This window comes from Sardina pilchardus, chromosome 4 (genome assembly GCF_963854185.1).
Source record: "Sardina pilchardus chromosome 4, fSarPil1.1, whole genome shotgun sequence".
Lineage (NCBI taxonomy): Eukaryota > Metazoa > Chordata > Actinopteri > Clupeiformes > Clupeidae > Sardina > Sardina pilchardus.
This window is the reverse complement of record NC_084997.1, coordinates 28,104,578-28,128,318: the sequence shown is the minus strand read 5'-3', so window position 1 is coordinate 28,128,318 and position 23,741 is coordinate 28,104,578. Positions and strand designations below refer to the sequence as shown.

Below are 23,741 nucleotides of genomic sequence, written 5' to 3'. Positions count from 1 at the left end.
GGATGAACACACACTGCAGCAACCAAAGGAAACTCTGTGGACACGTGTTTATAAGAGAATCCATGCTGCAGTGTTACTGGCAATACGAGGACACATTCATTTAGGAGCAGAGGTCTTACCTTACGATCAACAGCTGCTTCATCGATGGGACTGAATTTGTGGTTTGTATGGAGTCTAGAGTCTCGGCACACCAAACATACAAGCTGTTTGTCGTTTTTACAGAAGAGCTTGAGTTCTGCACGGTGCTGACTGCAGAATGGTTCCTGCGGACTTCTTGGAAGACTCTCACACATGTTCCTTAGAACCAGGTTGAGGGGATATATCTCCCTAGAGCACCTTCTCCTGCAGACTGGACATTCTCTGGATCGTTTGGTTTCCCAGAACCGCTGCAGACAGCCTTTACAGATGCTGTGAGAACAGGTCAGAATGACCAGATCCTTGTAGATTTCACAGCACACAGGACAGGACAAATCCTCTTCTGAGACACATCTAGAAGCCATTTTTCACCAACAACTACACTGGCTCCACAGGTCTGTCTGGTTCACAATCCCTTCTTTCACTTTCACTGGTCGAACAACTTGTGAGGAAACCTGAAATTAAATACTCCTCGATATGAAACCATATACTCCAAAACAAGCTCCAAAACAAAACTATTCCAAACATTAATTATATAAACAGTAGATATCATAACCTTTAGAGCAGAATGGATTCTGGGCGTGACCAGTGTCGTCTCTAAGGTTCACTTCCTTAAAGGGATAATCCGGAGTGAAATGCACTTTAGATCAATTTTTCGGACTATTGGGAGTACATACGTTGAGTTGACACCAAAATCATGTCATTCGGATGTATTTTGAGAATGTTCGAGTTCACCGTTTTTAGCCAAAACTCGTTAGCCTGGAAGTGACCGGGGCAAGTCCTTTCGCCGCTACAAAACACTATTTTTATACCTCTTCTACTGTTCCAAACAACACTACACTTACGTGGTAGTGAGTAGAGGATCCCTAAAGCCAAACCGAAGTATCCCCACGTCTTTATGTGGTCGGATAGAGAGTCCAGAATGAATTTAATCGAGTCCGTACCTTTCCGGAAATGTTAATAAAGTGTTGTTAAAGCGTTGTCAGCTGCAGCTGCGACATTTCCGGAAAGGTACTGACTCGATTAAATTTATTCTGGACTCTCTATCCGACCACATAAAGACGTGGGGATACTTCGGTTTGGCTTTAGGGACCCTCTACTCACCACCACGTAAGTGTAGTGTTGTTTGGAACAGTAGAAGAGGTATAAAAATAGCGTTTTGTAGCGGCGAAAGACATGCCCGGGTCACTTCCAGGCTAACGAGTTTTGGCTAAAAACGGTGAGCTCGAACTTTCTCAAAATACATCTGAATGACATGATTTTGGTGTCAACTCAACGTATGCACTCCCAAAAGTCCGAAAAATTGATTTAAAGTGCATTTCACTCCGGATTATCCCTTTAAGTGCCAGGTTATTGATTGACATAAGGTACAGAAGGAGAGCTTGTGCCCACACTAAGCTCGTGCATGAGCTGAGAGTGGAACAGCCACCAATCAGCATGAGGAAAACCGCACTGGACATGATGTTTTTCTGGAAAATGGCGACGAGGAAGTGCCTTGCAAATCGGCAAAGCTAATCAGTCAAATCCTGACCTCCTGGTAGCAGCATATTCATTGTGAAACCGGTTCCTTGGTGCTCCTGCCAGTGAAGTCATTTAACCCATTATGTATCTACACTCACCCCACACCCTCTGATTCAATAAGAACTCATCAGTCATTACGGTCATGATTGGTTAGATTTTGTATAAAGTTCCAGCAGCTCTGCTACTTTGTGTCCCATTCCTGATTGTGTGTGTTCTTCATAACAGCAGTGCAGTTCATCTGATGGTGCTCTGCTGCTCTGATGATGCTGGACACTAATGGACAGGCACAGAACATAAGGGTCACTTCATACAAGCACACACACACACACACACACACACACACACACACACACACACACACACACACACACACACACACACACAAACACACACGCACAAACACACACACACACACATGCGCACACACACACACACGCACACACGCACACACGCACGCACGCACACACGCGCACACACACACACACCTTGTGGAGCTCAGTGCATCAGACGAAGATGTCTTCTTTTATGAATTTTCTTAGGCTACCGGGTGGTCTATACACAAACATACAATGATGACAAAACGAACAAACAAAACACAGAGTCAAAATAAGAAATAAACACAGGGAAGAGGCCCACACATGACTAGACCTACCTCTGAGGTCTTTCAGCATGACCTCTCACTACAGAGGAATCTCCAGTTTGAGCTACACAGCCCACATGCAAACCCTGGGTCTCCACCATGTACAGTATCCACACAAATCAATGAATGCAGATAAGCACAATATTTTAGGTACCACAACATATAGGCAATACATATTACTAAGAGACACTCATGTGGGTTCATTTTAACGCCGAACAAAACCTCATTACGGAAAAAAAACAAAACAGTCTAAACACCACTGCGGTCCAATGAACGCTTTTCACATCAGAGCACAAAATGAGCACTCAAGTTCTCTGTGCACTGCACCTCAGCTTTCTCCCCCATACCCTGGGGGCACTATAGTGTGTACTGTGTATGCTTTGTGTGTATGTTATATGTGTATGTAATGTGTGTGTGTTATGTATGTATGTAATGCGTGTATGTAGTGTGTGTGTGTGTGTGTGTGTTATGTGTGTATGAAATGTGTGTGTGTTATGTTATGTATGTAATGCGTGTATGTAATGTGTGTGTGTTATGTATGTATGTTATGTGTGTATGTAATGTGTGTGTGTTATGTATGTATGTAATGTGTGTATGTAATGTGTGTGTGTTATGTGTGTATGAAATGTGTGTGAGGTGTATGTTTTATGTGAATGTAATGTGTGTATGTACAGTATGTGTGCATGTTATGTGTATATTTAATGTGTGGAATGTGTGTAAGTAATGTGTGTATGTTGTGTGTGTACAGTATGTTATGTGTGTATGTAATGTGTGTACAATATATAACGTGTGTAACTGTGTATGTAATGTGTGTATGTGATGTGATGCTAGTTCACTCTGTTGATCTGCACATGATAGAAGGTGATGATCTTGTGACATACAGTGCATAAAGTGACACAGAATCCAACACACTCAACAGTTCATATGAAAGGCAGAGTTTATTGCATCATTTACTGCACTTACAAGCAGCAAGGCAGCACAGTACACAGGCAGACATGTGTAATCAAAAGCTCCAGTACAAATCAGCAGAGAGAGAGAGAGAGAGAGAGAGAGAGAGAGAGAGAGAGAGAGAGAGAGAGAGAGAGAGAGAGAGAGAGAGAGAGAGAGAGCCATGTGAGTTGTGGGGTCTGATCCACATTATCAGGTGTCCAGTAAAGTAGAGTTCACATGAAAACTCCAGTGATGTAGATGAGTTCCTGTCCCATCTCATCTGTTGCCAACATCTGGATTCTATTATTATTGCCAATTACCAATGAAAATGAAATAAGTACATAAACAATATCACAACCACACTAACTTCAAATGAAACATAGAAGTAATATAATTGGCAAATAAAAATGTTTCAATAACAGAGTTCAGCACTTCTTACTTGCAGAAGATTGTGAACTCTACCTGAGCTGATAGTGCAGCAGGTGTGTGAACTCTACCTGAGCTGATAGTGCAGCAGGTGTGTGAACTCTACCTGAGTTGATAATGCAGCAGGTGTGTGAACTCTACCTGAGCTGATAGTGCAGCAGGTGTGTGAACTCTACCTAAGCTGATGCTGCAGCAGGTGTGTGAACTCTACCTGAGCTGATACTGCAGCAGGTGTGTGAACTCTACCTGAGCTGCTCTACTGATACTGCAGCCTTCAATGGTAAAATCCTCAGAGAAGAGTATGTGTAAAAGTATGGAAACAGTTTCTCAGTGAAAGTGTGTGTGAAAGTGTGTATGTGTGTGTTATTATCAGCGTTAGAGAATGAGAGTTCTCCTCTGTCCCAGTCCAGCTGCACTCTGATCCTCTGGAGTTTCTGCTGCACTGTGATGGTGGTGTCTGGCTGGGATGGTGAGTGTGCTGTATAATTCCCATTAGAAAATTGCACTCTCCAGACTCCACTCATTTCGGGATCCCATCCCTTCCTCTCCCCAGACTCTGTCTTCACCCCCAGGAACCAGCTAACACTGTCTCCAACCTCCACATGCCAGCAGTGAGTCCCTGAGTTGAAGCCCTCAGAGCCCAGGACACTGGCATGCTTCTCTAGTCTCTCTGGGTTATCAGGAAGCTGATGCACCTCATCACCCCATCTCACACCGCTCAGATCCTCAGACAGGATGAGCTCTGGGAATGCTGTGTTGGGATCCAGAGTCACAGGAGCTGCAGAACATGTATGAGAATTCAGTAATGGTGATAACTGTGTTTTTTTACATCATTAAAAAAAAAGTTTTGAACAAAGTGTATACTGTATGTGTACGCGTGTGTGTGTGTGTGTGTGTGTGTGTGTGTGTGTGTGTGTGTGTGTGTGTGTGTGTGTGTGTGTGTGTGTGTGTGTGTGTGTGTGTGTGTGTGTGTGTGTGTGTGTGTGTGTGTGTGTGTGTGTGTGTGTGTGTATACTCACTGTATTGAACCACATTCTGCATCTTCTCCCAAACTCTGAACTTCAGGTTGCCCAGGTGTTTTGCCACATTGATCAGAGCTCCTGAAACTGTTTCTGGATCCTGCAGTGTGCACTGGGCTCTGGAATAACATTCAGGAGTCAGTGCTGCTGTGGGTTTGGGTTCAGAACCTCAGAGAAATAGACACACGAGGCAGATCACTCACCTTCCCACTGTGCTCTTGTAGTTCTGGAAAACAGAGGATGAAATGAGGTAGGCATTTTATCAGTAAGAAAGATGTGTGTTCTAATTTCACTTTTGATACTTCACAAGTACAGTACCAACCTGTAGAAATGCGATGTCATCAGATCCCATCTCCTTCTCTATGGCTCTGATTGTGTCTGTAAGAGATGAGATCTCTCTGCTCATCTTCTCAATATTGTCCTTCATCATCTGACTCTTCTGCTCCTCTTCCTCCCTCAGTGCAACTATCCTGGCTGCCTCTTCGTCTCGTAGAATCTGGTGAAGCTTCTCAAACTCCTGCTTGATCTGCCTCTCTGTGTGTTGAGCCTGGACCTATAATACCACACATCACCACATGGTGGTGTCTCACACTTGGAATCTGTGTATGTTAGTTATGTTGCTATCACTATTACTGTGCGTTCAGACCAAAACCGTCAAAAGCGTCAAAGTCGCTGGTGAAGCTCATAGCCCGACGCTCAACCCAGTTCAGCGCCGAAAGCGTCAAAGCCATGACGTGAAACATTCGGACAAACCACAAGCAGCAATCCTGCCAGTTTGACATTCTGATTAGTTGACGCCGAACCGTGTCATAGCTAATTACCATAAAGTTAACTGAGGCTCAACTTTTTTTTGACGCCCGTGAAGCTCATGAAGCCACGCTCAGGCCCAGAACGCTTTTGACGCCGGTAACGCCGACTCTCCATAGAAAATGAATGATTTCCGGCGCTCTTGACGCTTTTGACGGTCTTGGTGTGAACGCACAGTTAGAGGAAGAGGCATCACTCTTACTGTAATGTGTTGGGCAGTTTTATCACAGGTTTCTTTGGCCTCTTTAAAGGTGTCCAGCTTGTTCTGTATGGGCTGCAGGTTGACCTTTAGTTCTTCCTGGAATGGGATCAGCATAACAACAGCGTTATTCAGGATTCTTACGAAAGACATATGCATGTTGAAGGTGTGTGTATGTGTGTGTGTGTGTGTGTGTGTGTGTGTGTGTGTTTGAGTGGGAGAGGAATGTTTATATATTAATATAAATGACTGTAACATGGAAGCTCCAACTGAGAGCTGCAGCTGCATGCTATTGAATGGAGTATGGAGGACCACAGATATCAGGATAAATAATGGGCAGGGGATGACTTAACAGCACTCTTCCATATTCACATCCCTGGATGAGGTGCCCTTGAGCGACGTACTGTAACACCCCCACCTGCTCCTCATGTAACATTGCAACGGATGCCCACTGTTCCAGAAAACTACCCCAAATGTTTGTGCATATACACTTGTATAGGCCTACAACTTCTCTACATTTAGTAGTAATATAATGAATTTAGTCATAACCCATGAATGCAGATTTATTCTGAACAACATCAGTTTAAAAGTCACAAATTACATTCTGTGAATGGTTCCTGCAGGCTTAAATTGCAGAAATAAAACACCTTATCAGGTCATGACATGACAGCAGTTTTGTCGGTCTCCACTGTCTATGCTGCTGCTGCCTCCACTGCTGCCTCCATATGCTGCTGCTTCCAGCGCCTATGCTGCTGTCTCCACTGCCTATGCTGCTGCTGCTGCTGCTGCTGTGTCCACATGCTGCTGCCGCTGTCTCCAAATGCTGCTGTCTCCATATTTTGCTGCCTTATGCTGCTGCCTCCACTGCCAATGTCCATACTGTGTCCATATGCTGCTGTCTTCTCCACTGCCTATGCTGCTGCTGCTGTCTCCATATGCTGCTATCTCCACTGCCTGTCTCCACATGCTGCTGCCTCCACTGCCTATGCTGCTGTGTCCATACTGTGTCCATATGCTGCTGTCTTCTCCACTGCCTATGCTGCTGCTGCTGCCTCCATATGCTGCTGTGTCCATATGCTGCTGTCTCCATATGCTGCTACTGTATCTCCACTGCCTGTCTCCACATGCTGCTGTGTCCATATGCTGCTGCCTCCACTGCCTATGCTGCTGCCTTATTATATCAGTTTCACTAGTTCACCCGTTTGGATGCTTGATATGGAGCGCTGAAAATAAACATGTTTGGCTTTGGTAGCTGCATTCGAAAGCAACGGAACAGTAAAGTACAGTCTAAAACATTTAGTCATTTTAATAAAATAAGCTCACAGTGCACAATGTGTGCACATTTGACTGTATCATGCTCACAAAGTCAGTTTCTTTAGTGGTCTCTGTAATTGCATTCAGGAGAATAAGTGTTCTTCCTGTACATTGATGCAGTGCATAAAGGAAAGATCACACAAGAAGGTGCCACATTTAGAAGAAAGATGAGACATAGTGCCACCTGGTGGTTCAGAATGAGCACTACAGCAACCAAAGGGAGATGTACAGTACAGTACGTGAAACAAAGTGTGCGCAGCATGTGCTTTTTGCTGAGACAATCAGTGCAGTGTAATTGGCAATACAAAAAAACATGAGAATTCTTACCTTACGTTTAAGTGCTGCTTCACTGAGAGGACTGAAGTTGTGTTTATGGAGTTTTGAGTCACAACACACCACACACACAAGCTGCTTGTCATCTTCACAGAAGAGCTGGAGTTCTGAACGGTGCTCACTGCAGAAGCGCTCTCTCTGACTTCTCTCCTGTAGGAAAGTCTCACTCAGGTTCTTCAGGTGTAGGTTACGAAGTGGCATTTCTTTGGAGGATCTTCTACTGCATACTGGACACTCTCTGTGTCCTTTGGTTTCCCAGAAAGTCTTCAAGCATGTTTTACAGATGCTGTGAGAACAGGTCAGAATGACGGGATCCTTGTAGATTTCACAGCACACAAGACAGGACAAATCCTCTTCTGAGACAGATCTAGAAGCCATCTTTCACCAACTACTGTATATATAAGGTCTATCGGGTGTTCAATCCTCAATGTCACTTTCAATGGGCTAACAGCTTGTGAGGCAGACTGCAATGATATACTTCCTGATATGAAATCATACTGTCAAAATAGACTTCAAAAAGAAATAAAAAAAAGAATATCTTTCAAAACAAATTGGGTGTATAAAAAAATAATTTTCAACTTTTTTTGGAAACACAGGGTTGCATATGTCTATCCATAACTTTACGTGTGCTGTTTACAGGAAGCGTTCTCCAGAAGTCTAGTCAGTTCCTAGGCGGACTTTCGTCTTGGCACTCTCACACTCTTCAACTTTATTGCCTCCCGGTGGTGACTCGATAGCTGACAACTAGGCTGTTCATAGTGGTGTAGTTCCACAATGAAGTCAGCGGGTATTACAGCATTGTGGTATAATTGTTGGTCAGTTGCATTACACGTATGGATTGTTGTCAGCCGTCTGTTGCCCTACACAGTCTGCTGTACTGTCCTGGATATGACCAGGCTATTTATGGAGGCCTGATATCCCGTTTAACACTAGGGGGCAGAAGAGTGCTGTAGTTACTCTGTGGAGTCCACTGGTAGGCATCAAGCCTGTTGGATCATTGCTGGTCACGGATTGAGGCAGTCTTGGATATGAACAGGTCTGTCTTTATAGACAAGCAGAGAGGAATAAATATAATTGAAAATTGACAAGGACTGAAAGGTTGCAACGCTAGAGCACCTCTTCTGTACTTCATTAAGGCAATGTAGGTGACACTGATGACCAAAACTCACTAAAAGATCCCGTAGGCAGGATTTTGAAGATCCAGGACTGTTTTTTAAAGTAACCTGCTTCATGTACTTCTAATCGAACATAGGGTCAGTGCCAGCAAACATGACAGAAAGGAAGTTGTATAAGGCTTCACTGTGGGGTGGTCATAATAAAAGGTCCATCTGAGAACACTTCAGACAGTGCAGCTGTAGAGTTCAGTGGCAGTACTGTAGGTAACACTGATAAATGACCAGAACAAGATTAGGGCCATTAAAGGCGTCCTATATGCACATTTTTTACCTGAATATAAGTTAAAACGTAATCTTTCTTGATGGTAAACTAACTTGAAATAGGTGGGATGATGCATCTTCCCAGATGTAACCTACCCATCTACAGAGAACCAGCCTAGCAGCCCCAACCTGGAGAATCACAATGTGCTTTATTTTTGCAACAGCCTACTATTGGTATGAATTACTCTTGCAACATTACTTTGTAAGTCGATGTGGTTCTTCAGAGATGATCTCTGCCGGTCTTGTAAACAACTCCACATGTAGGCTACTGTGTCCAGGGGGAAGGATGCAAGCCATGAGTGGTATTTATGACAGTTTAATATTAATACTCAACTACAAGGGGAGTAACAAAGACAGTTTCCTCTCTGTAATGTGTATATGTTACTGTATGTGTGTATGCAATGCATGTAATGTGTGTGTGTAATGTGTGTATGCAATGCATGTACTGTAATGTGTGTGTGTTATGTGTGTATAGTGTGTGTAGGCTATGTAATGCGTATATGTTATGAGATGCTGTCACTCTGTTGATCTGCACATGATAGAAGGTAATGCTCTTGTGACATACAGTACATACAGTGACACACAGAATCCAACACACCCAACAGTTCATATGAAAAGCAGTTTATTGCATCACTTACTGCATTCCATTTGGTAAAGCAGCAAGACAGCACAGTACAGAGGCAGACATGTTTAATCAAAAGCTCCAGTAAGAATCATCAGAGAGAGAGAGAGAGAGAGAGAGAGAGAGAGAGAGAGAGAGAGAGAGAGAGAGAGAGAGAGAGAGAGAGAGGCCATGTGAGTTGTGGGGTCTGATCCACATTATCAGGTGTCCAGTAAAGTAGAGTTCACATGAAAAATATCAGAGCCACCCCACCATAACTTCAAATGAAACATACTGTAGTGAAAAGTGAAAAATGATTGCAGAAGATTGTGAACTCTACCTGAGCTGGTACTGCAGCAGGTGTGTGAACTCTACCTGAGCTGATAGTGCAGCAGGTGTGTGAACTCTACCTGAGCTGATGCTGCAGCAGGTGTGTGAACTCTACCTGAGCTGATAGTGCAGCAGGTGTGTGAACTCTACCTGAGCTGATACTGCAGCAGGTGTGTGAACTCTACCTGAGCTGATACTGCAGCAGGTGTGTGAACTCTACCTGAGCTGATGCTGCAGCAGGTGTGTGAACTCTACCTGAGCTGATAGTGCAGCAGGTGTGTAAACTCTACCTGAGCTGATAGTGCAGCAGGTGTGTGAACTCTACCTGAGCTGCTCTATACTGCCGTACAAAGGCAAAACCCCTTAACATCATATTTTGTCAAAAATGAGTTAATGTCATTTTTGGGGTATTTGAGACCTCCTTTATCACGTGAATGAATATCGTTAGTCAATTTAATCGTTTTAGCGAAAAAATAAAGGGCTCTGACAGCCGTAACTTCCAAAACCGTAAGACAAACCACAGTAGAACGCCTTAACAGTTATGATAAGGCTTTTAGCCTTTGTGCGGGCACGCTGAAGTTGAGTTAAGCTGTTCTGGCTTTGGTAAACCAGGCTTCACGACAGATGTTACTGTACCGCCGTGATGTTACGGCTACTCTAGCTTTGACCTACCGTCAAAGTTTACCGTCACCAAACCACATAAGCTAGTTTGCGAGAACAACACCACTTAGCTAGCCAGACAAATTGCTCAGTATGCAGTAGGAATTAAAGCAAGGTGATCAAGCTATAGATTGTATGTTTTACAGGTTGTCATACATGTTGTGATTTTCGTTCAGGGCGATGGTTCAGATCTGTCGATGTCTGTGACAGCCCGGAGCTAATCTGAATCACGTAGCAGCTAACGTTGAGGCTGACACACCTCCTCATTTAGCGGAGCCTCATCAGACGCCGAAAACCAATTATTAAAACAACATACAGGCATCCTACCTTTCCATGCAATCCGATGTAATCAATGGAAGATATAATCCATAGCAAAGCACGTAATCTGCATCCAAAACAATCCGTACATGTTTGAATCATATTTTCTTCTTGCAGATGTTCATGCCAGATCTTTCACAAATCCATATTGCTAACAAAGTAAGCTAACCCCGATGGTAAAAGTAATTCCAACTTTTTTTCGGTGGATCCTGTCCATGTTATCTCTGAATTAAAAAGTAGTAATCCAAGTCGAGTTTGCTGACTGTGCATCTTGAGCAGTTTGGTGGCATTTAACCTTTAACCCTTAAATTTGATTGACCACGTTTGTAAACATGGGACATTGTTTTTCTCCTGTATGGGAGGGTAAGACTAAACTTCCTTCCTCAGGTGATTTCAGGTCCTTATGCAAAATAGGCTATAGAATTAGTTATGGGCCTGTGGCTCATCAAGGGTCAATCAGTATTCATTATCAATGAGATAGGTATGTATATATATATATATATATATATATATATAGATAGTATATTATTTTTTTATTATAATAGAGTAATACAATAATAATCATTATCAATTACTCTAATTATCATCATCACTGAACTGGCTATTTGCAGACTGTGCGGCCCCTACTTATCCAACCTGGGCCTTCCGGGTCTCGTTGCTTGTGAACATGGAGGATGAGGAACGGTCTAATCAAATGTTTAATTAATTATTACTCTAAAATCAATAAATATACTGTACCTTTGTATTAAATTATAATTTAATTATCTGTATTGAGAAAATATCTCTTGTATTTTAGGTAAGTTTAGTGTTGCTGCGCTATCCTGATCATTATAGCACTTTGTAGGAACAACCAATGGTCTATATAATTTAAAATAAATACCATGATGACTAGACCTTGGTTAAGTGTTCTTATATTGGATGTAAGTATGTTGAACAGCAGGCAAATATTTATTTTATGTCAGTTAATGCCTTTTGCCTTTGCACCACTCCTCCATTTTGTGCATATGATACAAAGGCAGGGTACAGTAACAGCCAAACAAGGGTCAAAGGTCAATTTTGAGCTCAAATTTTTTTGTATACAAACATTTCTTCACCTTATCAACAACTTGTCAAATTTTTGGAGTCCTACCTAAAAAACTTTTGTCGGGACAAAAAATAAACTTTAAAGTCATTTTTCTCAGTTTCACACTCTAGCGAGTTAAGGTCTTTTGCCTTTGCAGGGCAGTATAGACCTCTGAAGTTCGCCTACAAAAAGGATCCAAAGCTGCCATCTTTGCCCATATAAGGAGATACAGGAGTTAATTGAAGCTAACTGCCTATGGCAAGTTGCATGGTAAGTTAGCTCTGGGGTAGCAAAGATCAAAGTGTGCCGTCTTCACCTACCAAAGATCACAGTATCCACTAGACGGCAGTGGACAAAACTGTGTAGTGAAAAACGTCTGCATTTCCAATGTCATCATCCCCGCGAGAGTTTAACAGGTGCGATAATTGAAAATCCCCATGTTATTTTCCCATAGAAAAAAATCTCAAGATACCGGATCTCCTTATTTGGGCAAAGATGGTGGCTTTTTTGTAGGCGAACTTCAGAGGTCTATTGATACTGCAGCCTTCACTGGTGAGATACTCAGAGATAAGTGGTATGCCAAAAAGAATGGTAACAGTTTCTCAGTGAAAGTGTGTGTGAAAGTGTGTATGTGTGTCTTATTATCAGGGTTAGAGAATGAGAGTTTTCCTCTGTCCCAGTCCAGCTGCACTCTGATCCTCTGGAGTTTCTGCTGCACTGTGATGGGGGTGTCTGGCTGGGATGGGGAGCGTGCTGTGTATTCACCAAAAAAATTATACACACTCCAGACTCCACTTCTACAGGAACTCTCTCCCTTCCCCTCTCCCCAGACTCTGTCTTCACTCCCAGGGACCAGGCTTTACCGTCTTCAACCTCCACATCCCAGCAGTGAGTCCCTGAGTTAAAGCCCTCAGAGCCCAGGACACACTCATTCCCATCAATTCTCTCTGGGTTATCAGGAAGCTGCTGTCTCGCACTGTATCTCACGCTGGTCAGATCCTCAGACAGGATGAGTTCTGGGTGTGCAGTGTTGGGATCCAGAGTCACAGGAGCTACAGAGAGAGAACATGATAATTCAGTACTGGCGATAACTGATTGTTCTACTCACTGCTCACTGCTTCAAAATAATTTGTGTGTGTGTGTGTGAGAGAGAGAGAGAGAGAGAGAGGGGGGGGGGAGAGGGGAGTGTACGACACAGCTATGTGTGTGTTTCTGTGTGTGTGTGTGTGTGGGGGGAGGGGGTTATTATTGTGTGTGTGGGGTGGGGGGGTATGACTGTGTATGTGTGTGTGTGTGTGTGTGTGTGTGTGTGTGTGTGAGAGTGTGTGTTGTGTGTATGACTGTGTGTGTGTGTGTGTGTGTGTGAGAGTGTGTGTTGTGTGTATGACTGTGTGTGTGGTGTGTGTATGTGTGTGTGTGTGTGTGTGTGTGTGTGTGTGTGTGTGTGTGTGTGTGTGTGTGTGTGTGTGTGTGTGTGTGTGTGTGTGTGTGTGTGTGTGTGTGTGTGTGTGTGTGCGTGCGTGTGTGTGTGTATGCGTGTGTGTGTGCGGATGTTAACTCACTGTACTGAACAATCTCCTGCATCTTCTCCCAGACACTGAACTTCAGGTTGCCCAGGTGCTTTGCCACTTTGATCAGAGCTCCTGAAACCCTCTCTGGATCCTGCAGTGTGAACTGGGCTCTGGAATAACATTCAGGAGTCAGTGCTGCTGTGGGTTTGGGTTCAGAACCACAGAGAAATAGAAACAGGAGGCAGATCACTCACCTTTCCACTGTGCTCTTGTAGTTCTGGAAAGCAGAGGGTTAAACATGAGTTAGGTATCAGCAGGAAATGGTTTGTGCTGGGTGTGTGTGTGTGTGTGTGTGTGTGTGTGTGTGTGTGTGTGTGTGTGTGTGTGTGTGTGTGTGTGTGTGTGTGTGTGTGTGTGTGTGTGTGTGTGTGTGTGTGTGTGTGTGTGTGTTCTAACTTTTTACAGTCACCAAAGTGCATATTTTGTTTTAAACAAGACTTCACAAGTACCAACCTGTAGAAATGAGATGTCATCAGCTCCCATCTCCTTCTCTATGGCTCTGATTGTGTCTGTAAGAGATGAGATCTCTCTGCTCATCTTCTCAATCTTCTCCTTCATCATTTTCCTCTTCTGCTTCTCTTCCTTTTTCAGTGCAGCTATCCTGGCTGCCTCTTCATCTCGTAGAAACTGGTGAAGCTTCTCAAACTCCTGCTTGATCTGCCTCTCTGTGTGTTGAGCCTGGACCTGTAATACCACACATCACCACATGATGGTGTCTCACACTTGGAATATGTGCATGTTAGTTATGTTGTTATCACTATTAGAGGAGGAGACATCACTCTTACTGTAATGTGTTGGGCAGTTTTATCACAGGTTTCTTTAGCCTTTTTAAAGGTGTCCAGCTGGTTCTGTATAGGCTGCAGTTTGACCTTCAGTTCTTCCTGGAATGAAATGAACATTAACAGTGATATTCAGGACGGGTCTGGAAAACGGTGATGTGTGTGTGTGTGTGTGTGTGTGTGTGTGTGTGTGTGTGTGTGTGTGTGTGTGTGTGTTTGTGTGTCGAGAGAATATGTACAATGTGACAATTTGCTAACACCATGTTACATGCAAGAATAATACTTGTTGAGCCCTCTCTATCTCCACGTAGCATTATCTAACTTTACTTATTCCACTTTAAACACTTGGAGGTCCGGGGCCCTTTCAGGCTTGTAAACGAGAGCTTTCATAAAAGGGCGTTGTGAACGTGTAAAGACAGAGACGATTGATAAAGTTATAACTACACAATCTTTGGGAAAAATGCAACGTTCTTAAAGTGACAATGCACCAAAGCATCACAAAGCAATTCTGCTTAGGGCACCGAAATGGTCAGAAGCGGCACTGTGTGAGTGTGTGTGTGTGTTTGTGTGTGTGTGAGTGTGTGTGTGGTGTGTCCGTGTGTGTGTGTCTGTGTGTTTATGTGTGTGTGTGTGTGTGTGTGAGAGAGAGTGAGAAACACATACTCTATTCTACAGGAAAGAATGAAAGGATATACAAATAACATTAACTGACTCATATACAGTATGTATTTTAGTTGCAATATAAATGATTTAACTGGAAATGAATACCCTCTGGCATCGTTTAGATCCCTGAACATAATACTATTGTATTCAGTATGTGCACCACTGTACATGAATCTGCTCTACAGACACTAATCACAGACTACATCAACATCCACAGCACCATCCCTGTGAAGAACGTCACCAAATACCCAAACTCCACACCCTGGATCACCCCTCACATCAAGCACTCCCTAAAGGAGAAACAGAAAGCATTTAAGCATTTGGACTGGGCCACACTCAAAGTAGGCTATTCAACAGACAGACAAAAAACATCAGAGCCAAAATGCAGTAGACTAGCCTAGAGCAGGAGTTCAGCAACATGAATATGAAGCAAGCATTCCCGATAGTCAAAATACTCAGTTTCACAAATACAGATCCACAGAACTTTGCCAACTCCCTGCACAGTTCCTTCAACCGGTTTGACCCCCTTGATCACACCCCCCTCTGTGAGGAGCTACTCAAAGGACCCCCCCTGGAGGAGCCCCAGCACCCCCCCTTCACACAGGAGGATGTGCAGCCACAGCTGGCCAGCTGCAGAATGGGCACGGCACCAGGGCCAGGTGGCATCCCCTCAAGGGTTTTACAGCTCTGTGCTATGGAGCTCTCCCCAGTCCTTCATCCCATCTTCTGGGAACCATACAGAACAGCCACAGTTCCCACCCTCTGGAAGACCTCAACCATCGCACCAGTACCCCAACAACCCACCCTTCAGAGCCCAACCATTTCCGCCCAGTTGCACTCACACCCATAGTCATAAAATGTATGGAGAAGATCATCCTTCACTTCATCCTGCCAGCCGTCAGACCACAACTGGACCCTTAGCAGTTTGCTTGCAGACTGAAACGAGGGATGGAGGATGCAGTGGCATGGCTCCTCCACACCCTCCTCCATCATCTCCAGACACCAAGCAACTCTGCATCTGTCCTGTTCGTCCATCTCAGTTCTGCACTCAACACAATCCAGCAGCACCAGCTCATCAAGAAGCTTCAGCACCTGGACATACAGTAGCTCCACTCCTCATTCACTGGATACACAACCTCCTTAGCAAAAGGCCACAGTAGAAGTAGGTACAGTAGCATCATCAACCACCACCACCAAATGGACCATAATATAATGCACTGGGTTAACCAGCAGTGTCTGTATGATGAACATTTGCACAATGATCTGGATTAGTGGAGGACAATGTGTTTGAATTTTGTAGAGGAAGGAAGCTTGCTGACACTGAGGCTGACACTGAGGCAGTAATGCTGCCTGTTGGCAACGTTAGATGAGCTGGGATCAGCAGTGAAGACATGCTGGGATTGAGGGTGCCTGCGTTTTAGTGTGTGCTTGTGAGAGAGAAAGAGAAAGTTGGGCTGTTCTTCCTGGAGAAAATGTGGTCAGTTTTAAACACACAAAGTCAGTAACCTGCCTTTATTATACGTACTGGATATCATGATGGTCATTTCTCATATCTTGAGTGGACAGATTCCTCTGGATGGGCATCACTCATCTGTGCTATGCTATGTTTGTGCTCACTGCTACAGTATGTTCTTCGTGTGTGGGTCTGTGTGTGTGTGTGTGTGTGTGTACAAGGCATCACCATACTAAGCTCAATCTTGTAAGATTGAACATTAGTCTGGGGAGTCTGCGCTTTATTTCTACTGCACGAGAGGTGTGCTCTCTCGGAGGAGGGGCGGGACTGTCAAGCTCTATGGGCATGGTTCAAATCATGACTCCGTACGCTTGGATAGTCCTTCAACCAATCAGACCAAGAATTCATCTTTTGGATAAGCTAGTTTGTGATTGGAGCCAAAGATTCTGGCAGGGAACAGAGGAGATGTGCAGGTTTCCAGCCTGAGCTGCCGGGCGAAATCTAAATGCGCCGGCAGGTCAGGCAGGGTTAACCCATGGACGTACAGACCATGTTCATCGGTCCAAGACTAGGTCCGTTATTTGGACAGCACATCATGACCCCATTTGGAAGTCAATAAGACTATAGGTAACCTTTTTTGGACATTATATAGAGGTCCTGTGGATGTCAATACTGGATGTCGGAAAAAAGGTACCTTGTCTGGTGTTCAAAAGTTTGCATCCAAAATGTGTCTCTTTGCGCAGTGGGATGGGTATTGCTGTCATATTTCTCTATGCCTACACAGTGCTATAGTTTAGTTGTAAATCTCACGCTATTACATGAATACAATATATTATACTCTCCATTAACACACACAAATGCATTTGACTACACAAATGTTTAATACAATTATTATTTTCATGCAACTAAACTTAGTCAAATAGTCTAAAATGCTCACTCTAAACTCAGCATTCATATCATAATCAAGTAAGTTGCAACAACTGTCGTCAAAACAATATCCTACATGTTATGTTTGATAATATACTGTATTGTGCATGCAACCTTTTGGAGAGGAGGTTATGCAAGAAGGTACAAAGGTTGAAAAGAAAGACCATTTCTACATGCTGACACTGACCATATCTCTTGTAAAGTAAACTGCAACTGTTTGAAACTGGATATGCTCAAGAAATTGTTTTATCTTTAGAACTTCAAAGATTTTATAATTAATTATTTTTAATACATCTTTATAATTTATATATATATTTTTGGTGTAGGATGAGCACTACAGTACAGCAACCAAATACATTTCTGTGGACACGTGTTTCAAAGAGGCTCTTGATAAGAGAATCCATACTGCAGTGTTATTGACAATACAACGACACATTCAGAGCAGACATCTTACCTTACGATCAAGTGTTGCTTCATTGATGGGACTGAATTTGTGGTTTGTATGAAGTTTTGAGTCACGACACACCACACACACAAGCTGTTTGTCATCTTCACAGAAGAGCTTGAGTTTTGAACGGTGCTCACTGCAGAAGGATTCTTTTTTATTTTTGTCCTGTAGTAAATTCTCACACAGGTTCTTCAGGTGCAGGTTACATGGAGGCTCAACTCTTGAGGATCTTCTCCTGCAGACTGGACATTCTCTGGATCCTTTCGTTTCCCAAAAGGTCTTCAGGCAGCCTTTACAGATGCTGTGAGTGCAGGTCAGAATGACAGGATCCTTGAAGATTTCACAGCACACAGGACAGGACAAATCCTCTTCCAAGTCCAACTTGGAGGCCATTTTCTCTGTTCTACACTGTTTACAGTTTTATGGCCTCTACTTTCACTTTCACAAGTATAATTTGTATGGTTCAGTTATCATGATGGCATGATATTCAAATGAGCTGTGGTTTTGAGTCGGTAGCAACTGAGTAAACCTCCAGTCATCAGAGATCAGAAAGCCTGCCCCGCCTCCTCTACCAGAGGAGCGACAGGTATGCGAAAAAGCATAATTGGTCGACAACGCTGCAGGTGTAGCAGTATTTTCTGGCCTAATCCATGTCTCTGTAAGCGCAACCAAGGTGAGACAAGAGTGAACTTATCTGAGAGGTGCCTTGCTTGTGTCCTTGCTCGGTGGACTCGTCGCAGGTAGACTCAATTCGTCTTGACACGAGTAAGTCTTCACACGAGGACGGATTCACACGAGAGCTGACGCTTCCGCTGACGCTCCAGCACAAAAACCACTTTAAATACTCCTAGTTGTTGGGGGGCGCTGTGGCGCAGCAGGCTACAGCGCTCGTACCATTTACGGGTCCGAGTGCCCACGGGGACCCAGGTTCGAATCCGGCCTGCGGTCATGTCCCGATCCCACCCCATCTCTCTCTCCCACTTGCTTCCTGTCTACCACTTCACTGTCCTGTACTAATAAAGGCAAAAAAGCCAAAAAATATACTTAAAAAAAAAAAAAAATACTCCTAGTTGAATTAGCTGAAGACCACCCCCTCGAAAAACTCACAAGACCAAGGCCAGTCTCAGCGCAATTAAACAGACGGCCGTAATGCAAACAATATCGACTACCCACCCACTACTTAGGATCAACTTACAAGCGTTATTAAACTTCAAATGCGTCCCCAGCCACTCACAGGACATAATAAGCTCCAGCGAATTGCCCGCGTAACACCATTACTCTGTGTTTGTGTGTGTGTGTGTGTGTGTGTGTGTGTGTGTGTGTGTGTGTGTGTGTGTGTGTGCATGGGTGTGAATTACACTGGGTCTCTCTCCCTCTCCCTCTCTCTCTGTCTCCCTCTCTGTGTGTGTATTGTATGTGTGTTACACAGGGCCTATCTGTGTGTGTGTGTGTGTGTGTGTGTGAGCCAGTGTAACTCTTCCACCACTATGCAGAGCTTTGAAGTTGACCATAAATGACAGGGTTTTTTTTCCAAAAAGTCTTTACCCAAGGTTCTCAGAACCTATATTCCATTTTGTCAAAACTATAAAACACACAATCGCACGGCCACACACATACGCGCACTAGACAGATGCACGCCACGTGCGTGCGCACACACACAGACACACACAGACACACACACCTACACACACACCTACACACACACACACACACACACACACACACACACACCTACACACACACACACACACACACACACACACACACACACACACACACACACACAATTACTGCCATCAAACCAGACACTCCATTTTAAAGCACTTCATTTCTCATTTAAATACACCACTTCATTCAGACGTACTGAGTCTCACCATTTTAGCAACAGGATCAAGAAGATCAGTCAACTGAAGACTGTTGTTTCATCACATTGAGCTGTCAGTTCATTCACATGTATATTTGTGTCTATATTTGTTTGGATCCATATTTAGTCTCAACTCACAGATCCATATTTAGGTCCGCTCAACTCACAGCAAATCCAAACAAAGAGATCCATATTTAGGTTCAACTCACAGCCAATCCAAACAAAGAGATCCATATTTAGTCTCAACTCACAGCCAATCCAAACAAAGAGATCTACGACTCCCACCTCTGTCTAGTCCATGCCACAGGATCCTCCCAGACAGCAGGGTACAGAGCTTGCCCCAAACCTGGACCATTGTATTTTCCAATCAGACACACACACACACACACACACACACACACACACACACACACACACACACACACACACACACACACACACACACACACAGACACACACACACACACACACACACACACACACACACACACACACACACACACACACACACACACACACACACACACACACACATCCCATATCATCATCATCCTATTACAGTAGTGTGGTCCAGAGGAGGTTGATGGCCAACACGGCTCTTTTGATGTTGATGGTCAAATCAATAAATCCACAGGCAAACTTTTTGGTGTTACCTGTCTTTTTGTTCATTTGTTCTTTGTTTATTTTTCTTATTTTGCGCTTGCCTAGACATTGCTCAAAAAGAGCTTATAGCTCAGTCAAGTTCCCTGAATAACATATAGCTGATACATAACTGCAAGAGGGGAAACAATTGCAATCACAAAGAAAAGTAATATATTGTAGATTGTTAATAAACACATATTTTAATCTCAATATTCATTCTTTTTATTATTATATTTTGAAATGATATGATCTGAACCTGGGGATCCTGCTCAAAATATACACAGAACCAGCATGCGATGTCTTGACTGATATCCTCGAAACTAAATCTCTGTTTCCAGCCTCACAAACTAAAAATGGAGTCAGCCCTCTTGTTTTGAGTATAAATAGTTAGAGTATGTGTATTTGTGTGTGTGTACGTGACAGGGGGGAGAAAAAAAAAAGAGAGAGAGAGAGAGAGAGAGAGAGAGAGAGAGAGAGAGAGAGAGAGAGAGTGAGAGTATGGAGTATGTGTGTGTATGGTGTGTGTGTGTGTGTGTGTGTGTGTGTGTGACAGAGTGAATCTGGGAGGTGGACAGACCTGTATGGCCCTGAAAGGAGTGATGTGGCAGGGACAGAGGGTGTCAGGAGGAGCAATGAAACACAGAGGAACAGTCAATTCATCAGGCCCCAGTCTGTGTGTGTGTGTGTGTGTGTGTGTGTGTGTGTGAGAGTGTGTGTGTGTGTGTGTGTGTGTGTGTGTGTGTGTGTGTGTGTGTGTGTGTGTGTGTGTGTGTGTGTGTGTGTGTGTGTGTGTGTGTGTGTGTGTGTTAGGTGACAAAGTCTGAACTAAGTCTGCCCCTGTGCACCATATCTGCTGTAAGGGATGTAGTTTGTACATTAACCTGTTTCTGCAGATTAACATTTTGGACGAGTTGTACTTACACACCAGAACACTAATTATCTCAGGTTGCACAACCAGCACGATGATCATTCAGGGCTTAAACCTATCTGAACATTAATCTAACCAAAGCTGCATAGCCAGGTACACAGTCCCATGCTGTCCCACCAGCTAAATAGAAATGGCTGCTGGGGAAACAGACTGCACTTTATGTTCTGTACTGTAGTTGTTATGCCATAATTGTACATAATACATTTGTGGATTGTGGATTTACATTGCTTTCGAGTGTAATAGTGACACCTACTGTTGAAACTAGTGAGTTGCTTTGAGTGCAAAGATGCATTGGTCAATCGGGGCAAGAATCTGGCCACATTTGTACAATTTCATTGGCATAAATGTTCCATTTTGAGCAGGATACACACTTCTGCAGATCATTCACTGTGTGGTGCTGTTTGCTAGCCTGGCTAGTGCCTGCCAATTAAATCACGCGCAGGGCAGCATGGGTACACACAGGCTAGGTGTTATATATTTTGTGAAATGATATGAATTTCATTGAATTTCAATTCTACTTCCTTTATTTCAAATTTGAACTGTAATTCTGCGTCCTGTTTTTGACCACAATTCAAATTCATTCAAACTCAGGAATTAAATTGGAATTTAGGAGTCATTCTCAATTCAATTCTGAATTTTGCACAAGCCTGGTCCAAAAGCTGTGAGTATCACATTGTGCATTATGGATGTTGTTCAGGAGTGTGCCCGAACTGATAGTTGGTCAGTCTGAAGGACAAATGCTGCACTGAATTCAACATGTTTTCTTTCATTAATATTCTTAGGCTACCGGCAGGTTTATCCACACAAAAAAACAACAATGATGACAAAACAAACAAATAAAACACTGAGTCATGATAAGAAATAAACACAGGAATGACAGGAACGAACACAGCCCACATGTAAACCCTGGGTCTCAACCATGTATTAATTCGTGTGTGTGTGTGGCAGACATGTTTAATCAAAAGCTCCAGAGAGAGAGAGAGAGAGAGAGAGAGAGAGAGAGAGAGAGAGAGGCCATGTGAGTTGTGGGGTCTGATCCACATTATCAGGTGTCCAGTAAAGTAGAGTTCACATGAAAACTCCAGTGATGTAGATGAGTTCCTGTCCCATCTCATCTGTTGCCAACATCTGGATTCTCTATTATTATTGCCAATTACTAATGAACATAAAATAAGGAAATAAACAATATCACAACCACCATAACTTCAAATGAAACATTGTGGTAACGAAAATGTTTCAAAAAGAGAGTTCAGCACTACTTTCCTGCAGCAGGTGTGTGAACTCTACCTGAGCTGATAGTGCAGCAGGTGTGTGAACTCTACCTGAGCTGATAGTGCAGCAGGTGTGTGAACTCTACCTGAGCTGATAGTGCAGCAGGTGTGTGAACTCTACCTGAGCTGATAGTGCAGCAGGTGTGTGAACTCTACCTGAGCTGATAGTGCAGCAGGTGTGTGAATTCTACCTGAGCTGATAGTGCAGCAGGTGTGTGAACTCTACCTGAGCTGATACTGCAGCAGGTGTGGGAACTCTACCTGAGCTGATACTGCAGCAGGTGTGTGAACTCTACCTGAGCTGATAGTGCAGCAGGTGTGTGAACTCTACCTGAGCTGATAGTGCAGCAGGTGTGTGAACTCTACCTGAGCTGATACTGCAGCAGGTGTGTGAACTCTACCTGAGCTGATAGTGCAGCAGGTGTGGGAACTCTACCGTAGCTGATAGTGCAGCAGGTGTGGGAACTCTACCTGAGCTGATGCTGCAGCAGGTGTGTGAACTCTACCTGAGCTGCTCTGCTGATAGTGCAGCAGGTGTGTGAACTCTACCTGAGCTGATAGTGCAGCAGGTGTGGGAACTCTACCTGAGCTGATGCTGCAGCAGGTGTGTGAACTCTACCTGAGCTGATAGTGCAGCAGGTGTGTGAACTCTACCTGAGCTGCTCTACTGATACTGCAGCCTTCACTGGTGAGATACTCAGAGATGAGAGTGTGTAAAAGAATGGAAACAGTTTCTCAGTGAAAGTGTGTGTGAAAGTATGTAAGTGTGTGTTATTATCAGCGTTAGAGAATGAGAGTTCTCCTCTGTCCCAGTCCAGCTGCACTCTGATCCTCTGGGGTCTCTGCTGCACTGTGATGGTGGTGTCTGGCTGGGATGGGGAGTATGCTCTGTATATAGAATGATACACTTTCCAGTAATTTTGTACTCTCCGGATTCGTACTGTGTGTCTCACTCCCCAGACTCCACTCCTATTGGAACTCTCTCCCTTCCTCTCCCCAGACTCCGTCTTCACTCCCAGTTCCCAAGATTCACGGTCTCCAACCTCCACATCCCAGCAGTAAATCCCTGAGGTAAAGCCCTCAGAGCCCAGGACACAGGCATACCTATCAAATCTCTCTGGGTTATCAAGAAGCTGCTGCTGTCTCCCACTGTGTCCCACACTGGTCAGATCCTCAGACAGGATGAGTGCTGGGGATGCAGTGTTGGGATCCAGAATCACAGGAGCTGCAGAGAGAGAACAAGAGAATGCAGTAATGGTGATCACTGATTTATAATAACATACTTTATTCCACTGCTCGGTTGAGTTCCCCATTGTCCTGCGTTCTATAAGTGTGTATTAACTTTAGATATATGCACGGCTATGAAGTAGTTCCATTGTTTTTGACCGTATCACACTTGAATATTAATTCGCCAAACTCGTTGTGAAGTTTAAATGCACTGTCACGTTACATAGAAGTGGTAA

At 43.8% G+C, this 23,741-nt stretch overlaps 3 protein-coding genes across 3 annotated transcripts in view; all 3 read right to left on the bottom strand.

Annotated features, from left to right (window-relative positions):
* Positions 1–357, bottom strand: part of LOC134078742 (E3 ubiquitin-protein ligase TRIM35-like) — a 45,094-nt gene extending 44,737 nt beyond the window's left edge. The window contains exon 1 of the mRNA XM_062534869.1: positions 337–357. Within this exon, the coding sequence (XP_062390853.1) occupies positions 337–357 (21 nt within the window). The remainder of the gene's footprint in view (positions 1–336) is intronic.
* A 22,386-nt stretch (positions 358–22,743) lies between these two features.
* LOC134078733 (E3 ubiquitin-protein ligase TRIM35-like) overlaps positions 22,744–23,741 on the bottom strand; it is a 21,556-nt gene continuing 20,558 nt past the window's right edge. Inside the window, exons 7-8 of the mRNA XM_062534858.1 lie at positions 22,863–22,932; positions 22,744–22,784 (exon numbers count right to left, since the gene is read on the bottom strand). The gene's annotated coding sequence lies outside the window, so the exon portion shown is untranslated. The remainder of the gene's footprint in view (positions 22,785–22,862; positions 22,933–23,741) is intronic.
* Positions 22,893–23,741, bottom strand: part of LOC134078746 (zinc-binding protein A33-like) — a 4,734-nt gene continuing 3,885 nt past the window's right edge. Inside the window, exons 6-7 of the mRNA XM_062534874.1 lie at positions 23,220–23,503; positions 22,893–23,147 (exon numbers count right to left, since the gene is read on the bottom strand). Coding sequence (XP_062390858.1) covers positions 22,929–23,147; positions 23,220–23,503 — 503 coding nt within the window. The 3' untranslated portion in view covers positions 22,893–22,928. The remainder of the gene's footprint in view (positions 23,148–23,219; positions 23,504–23,741) is intronic.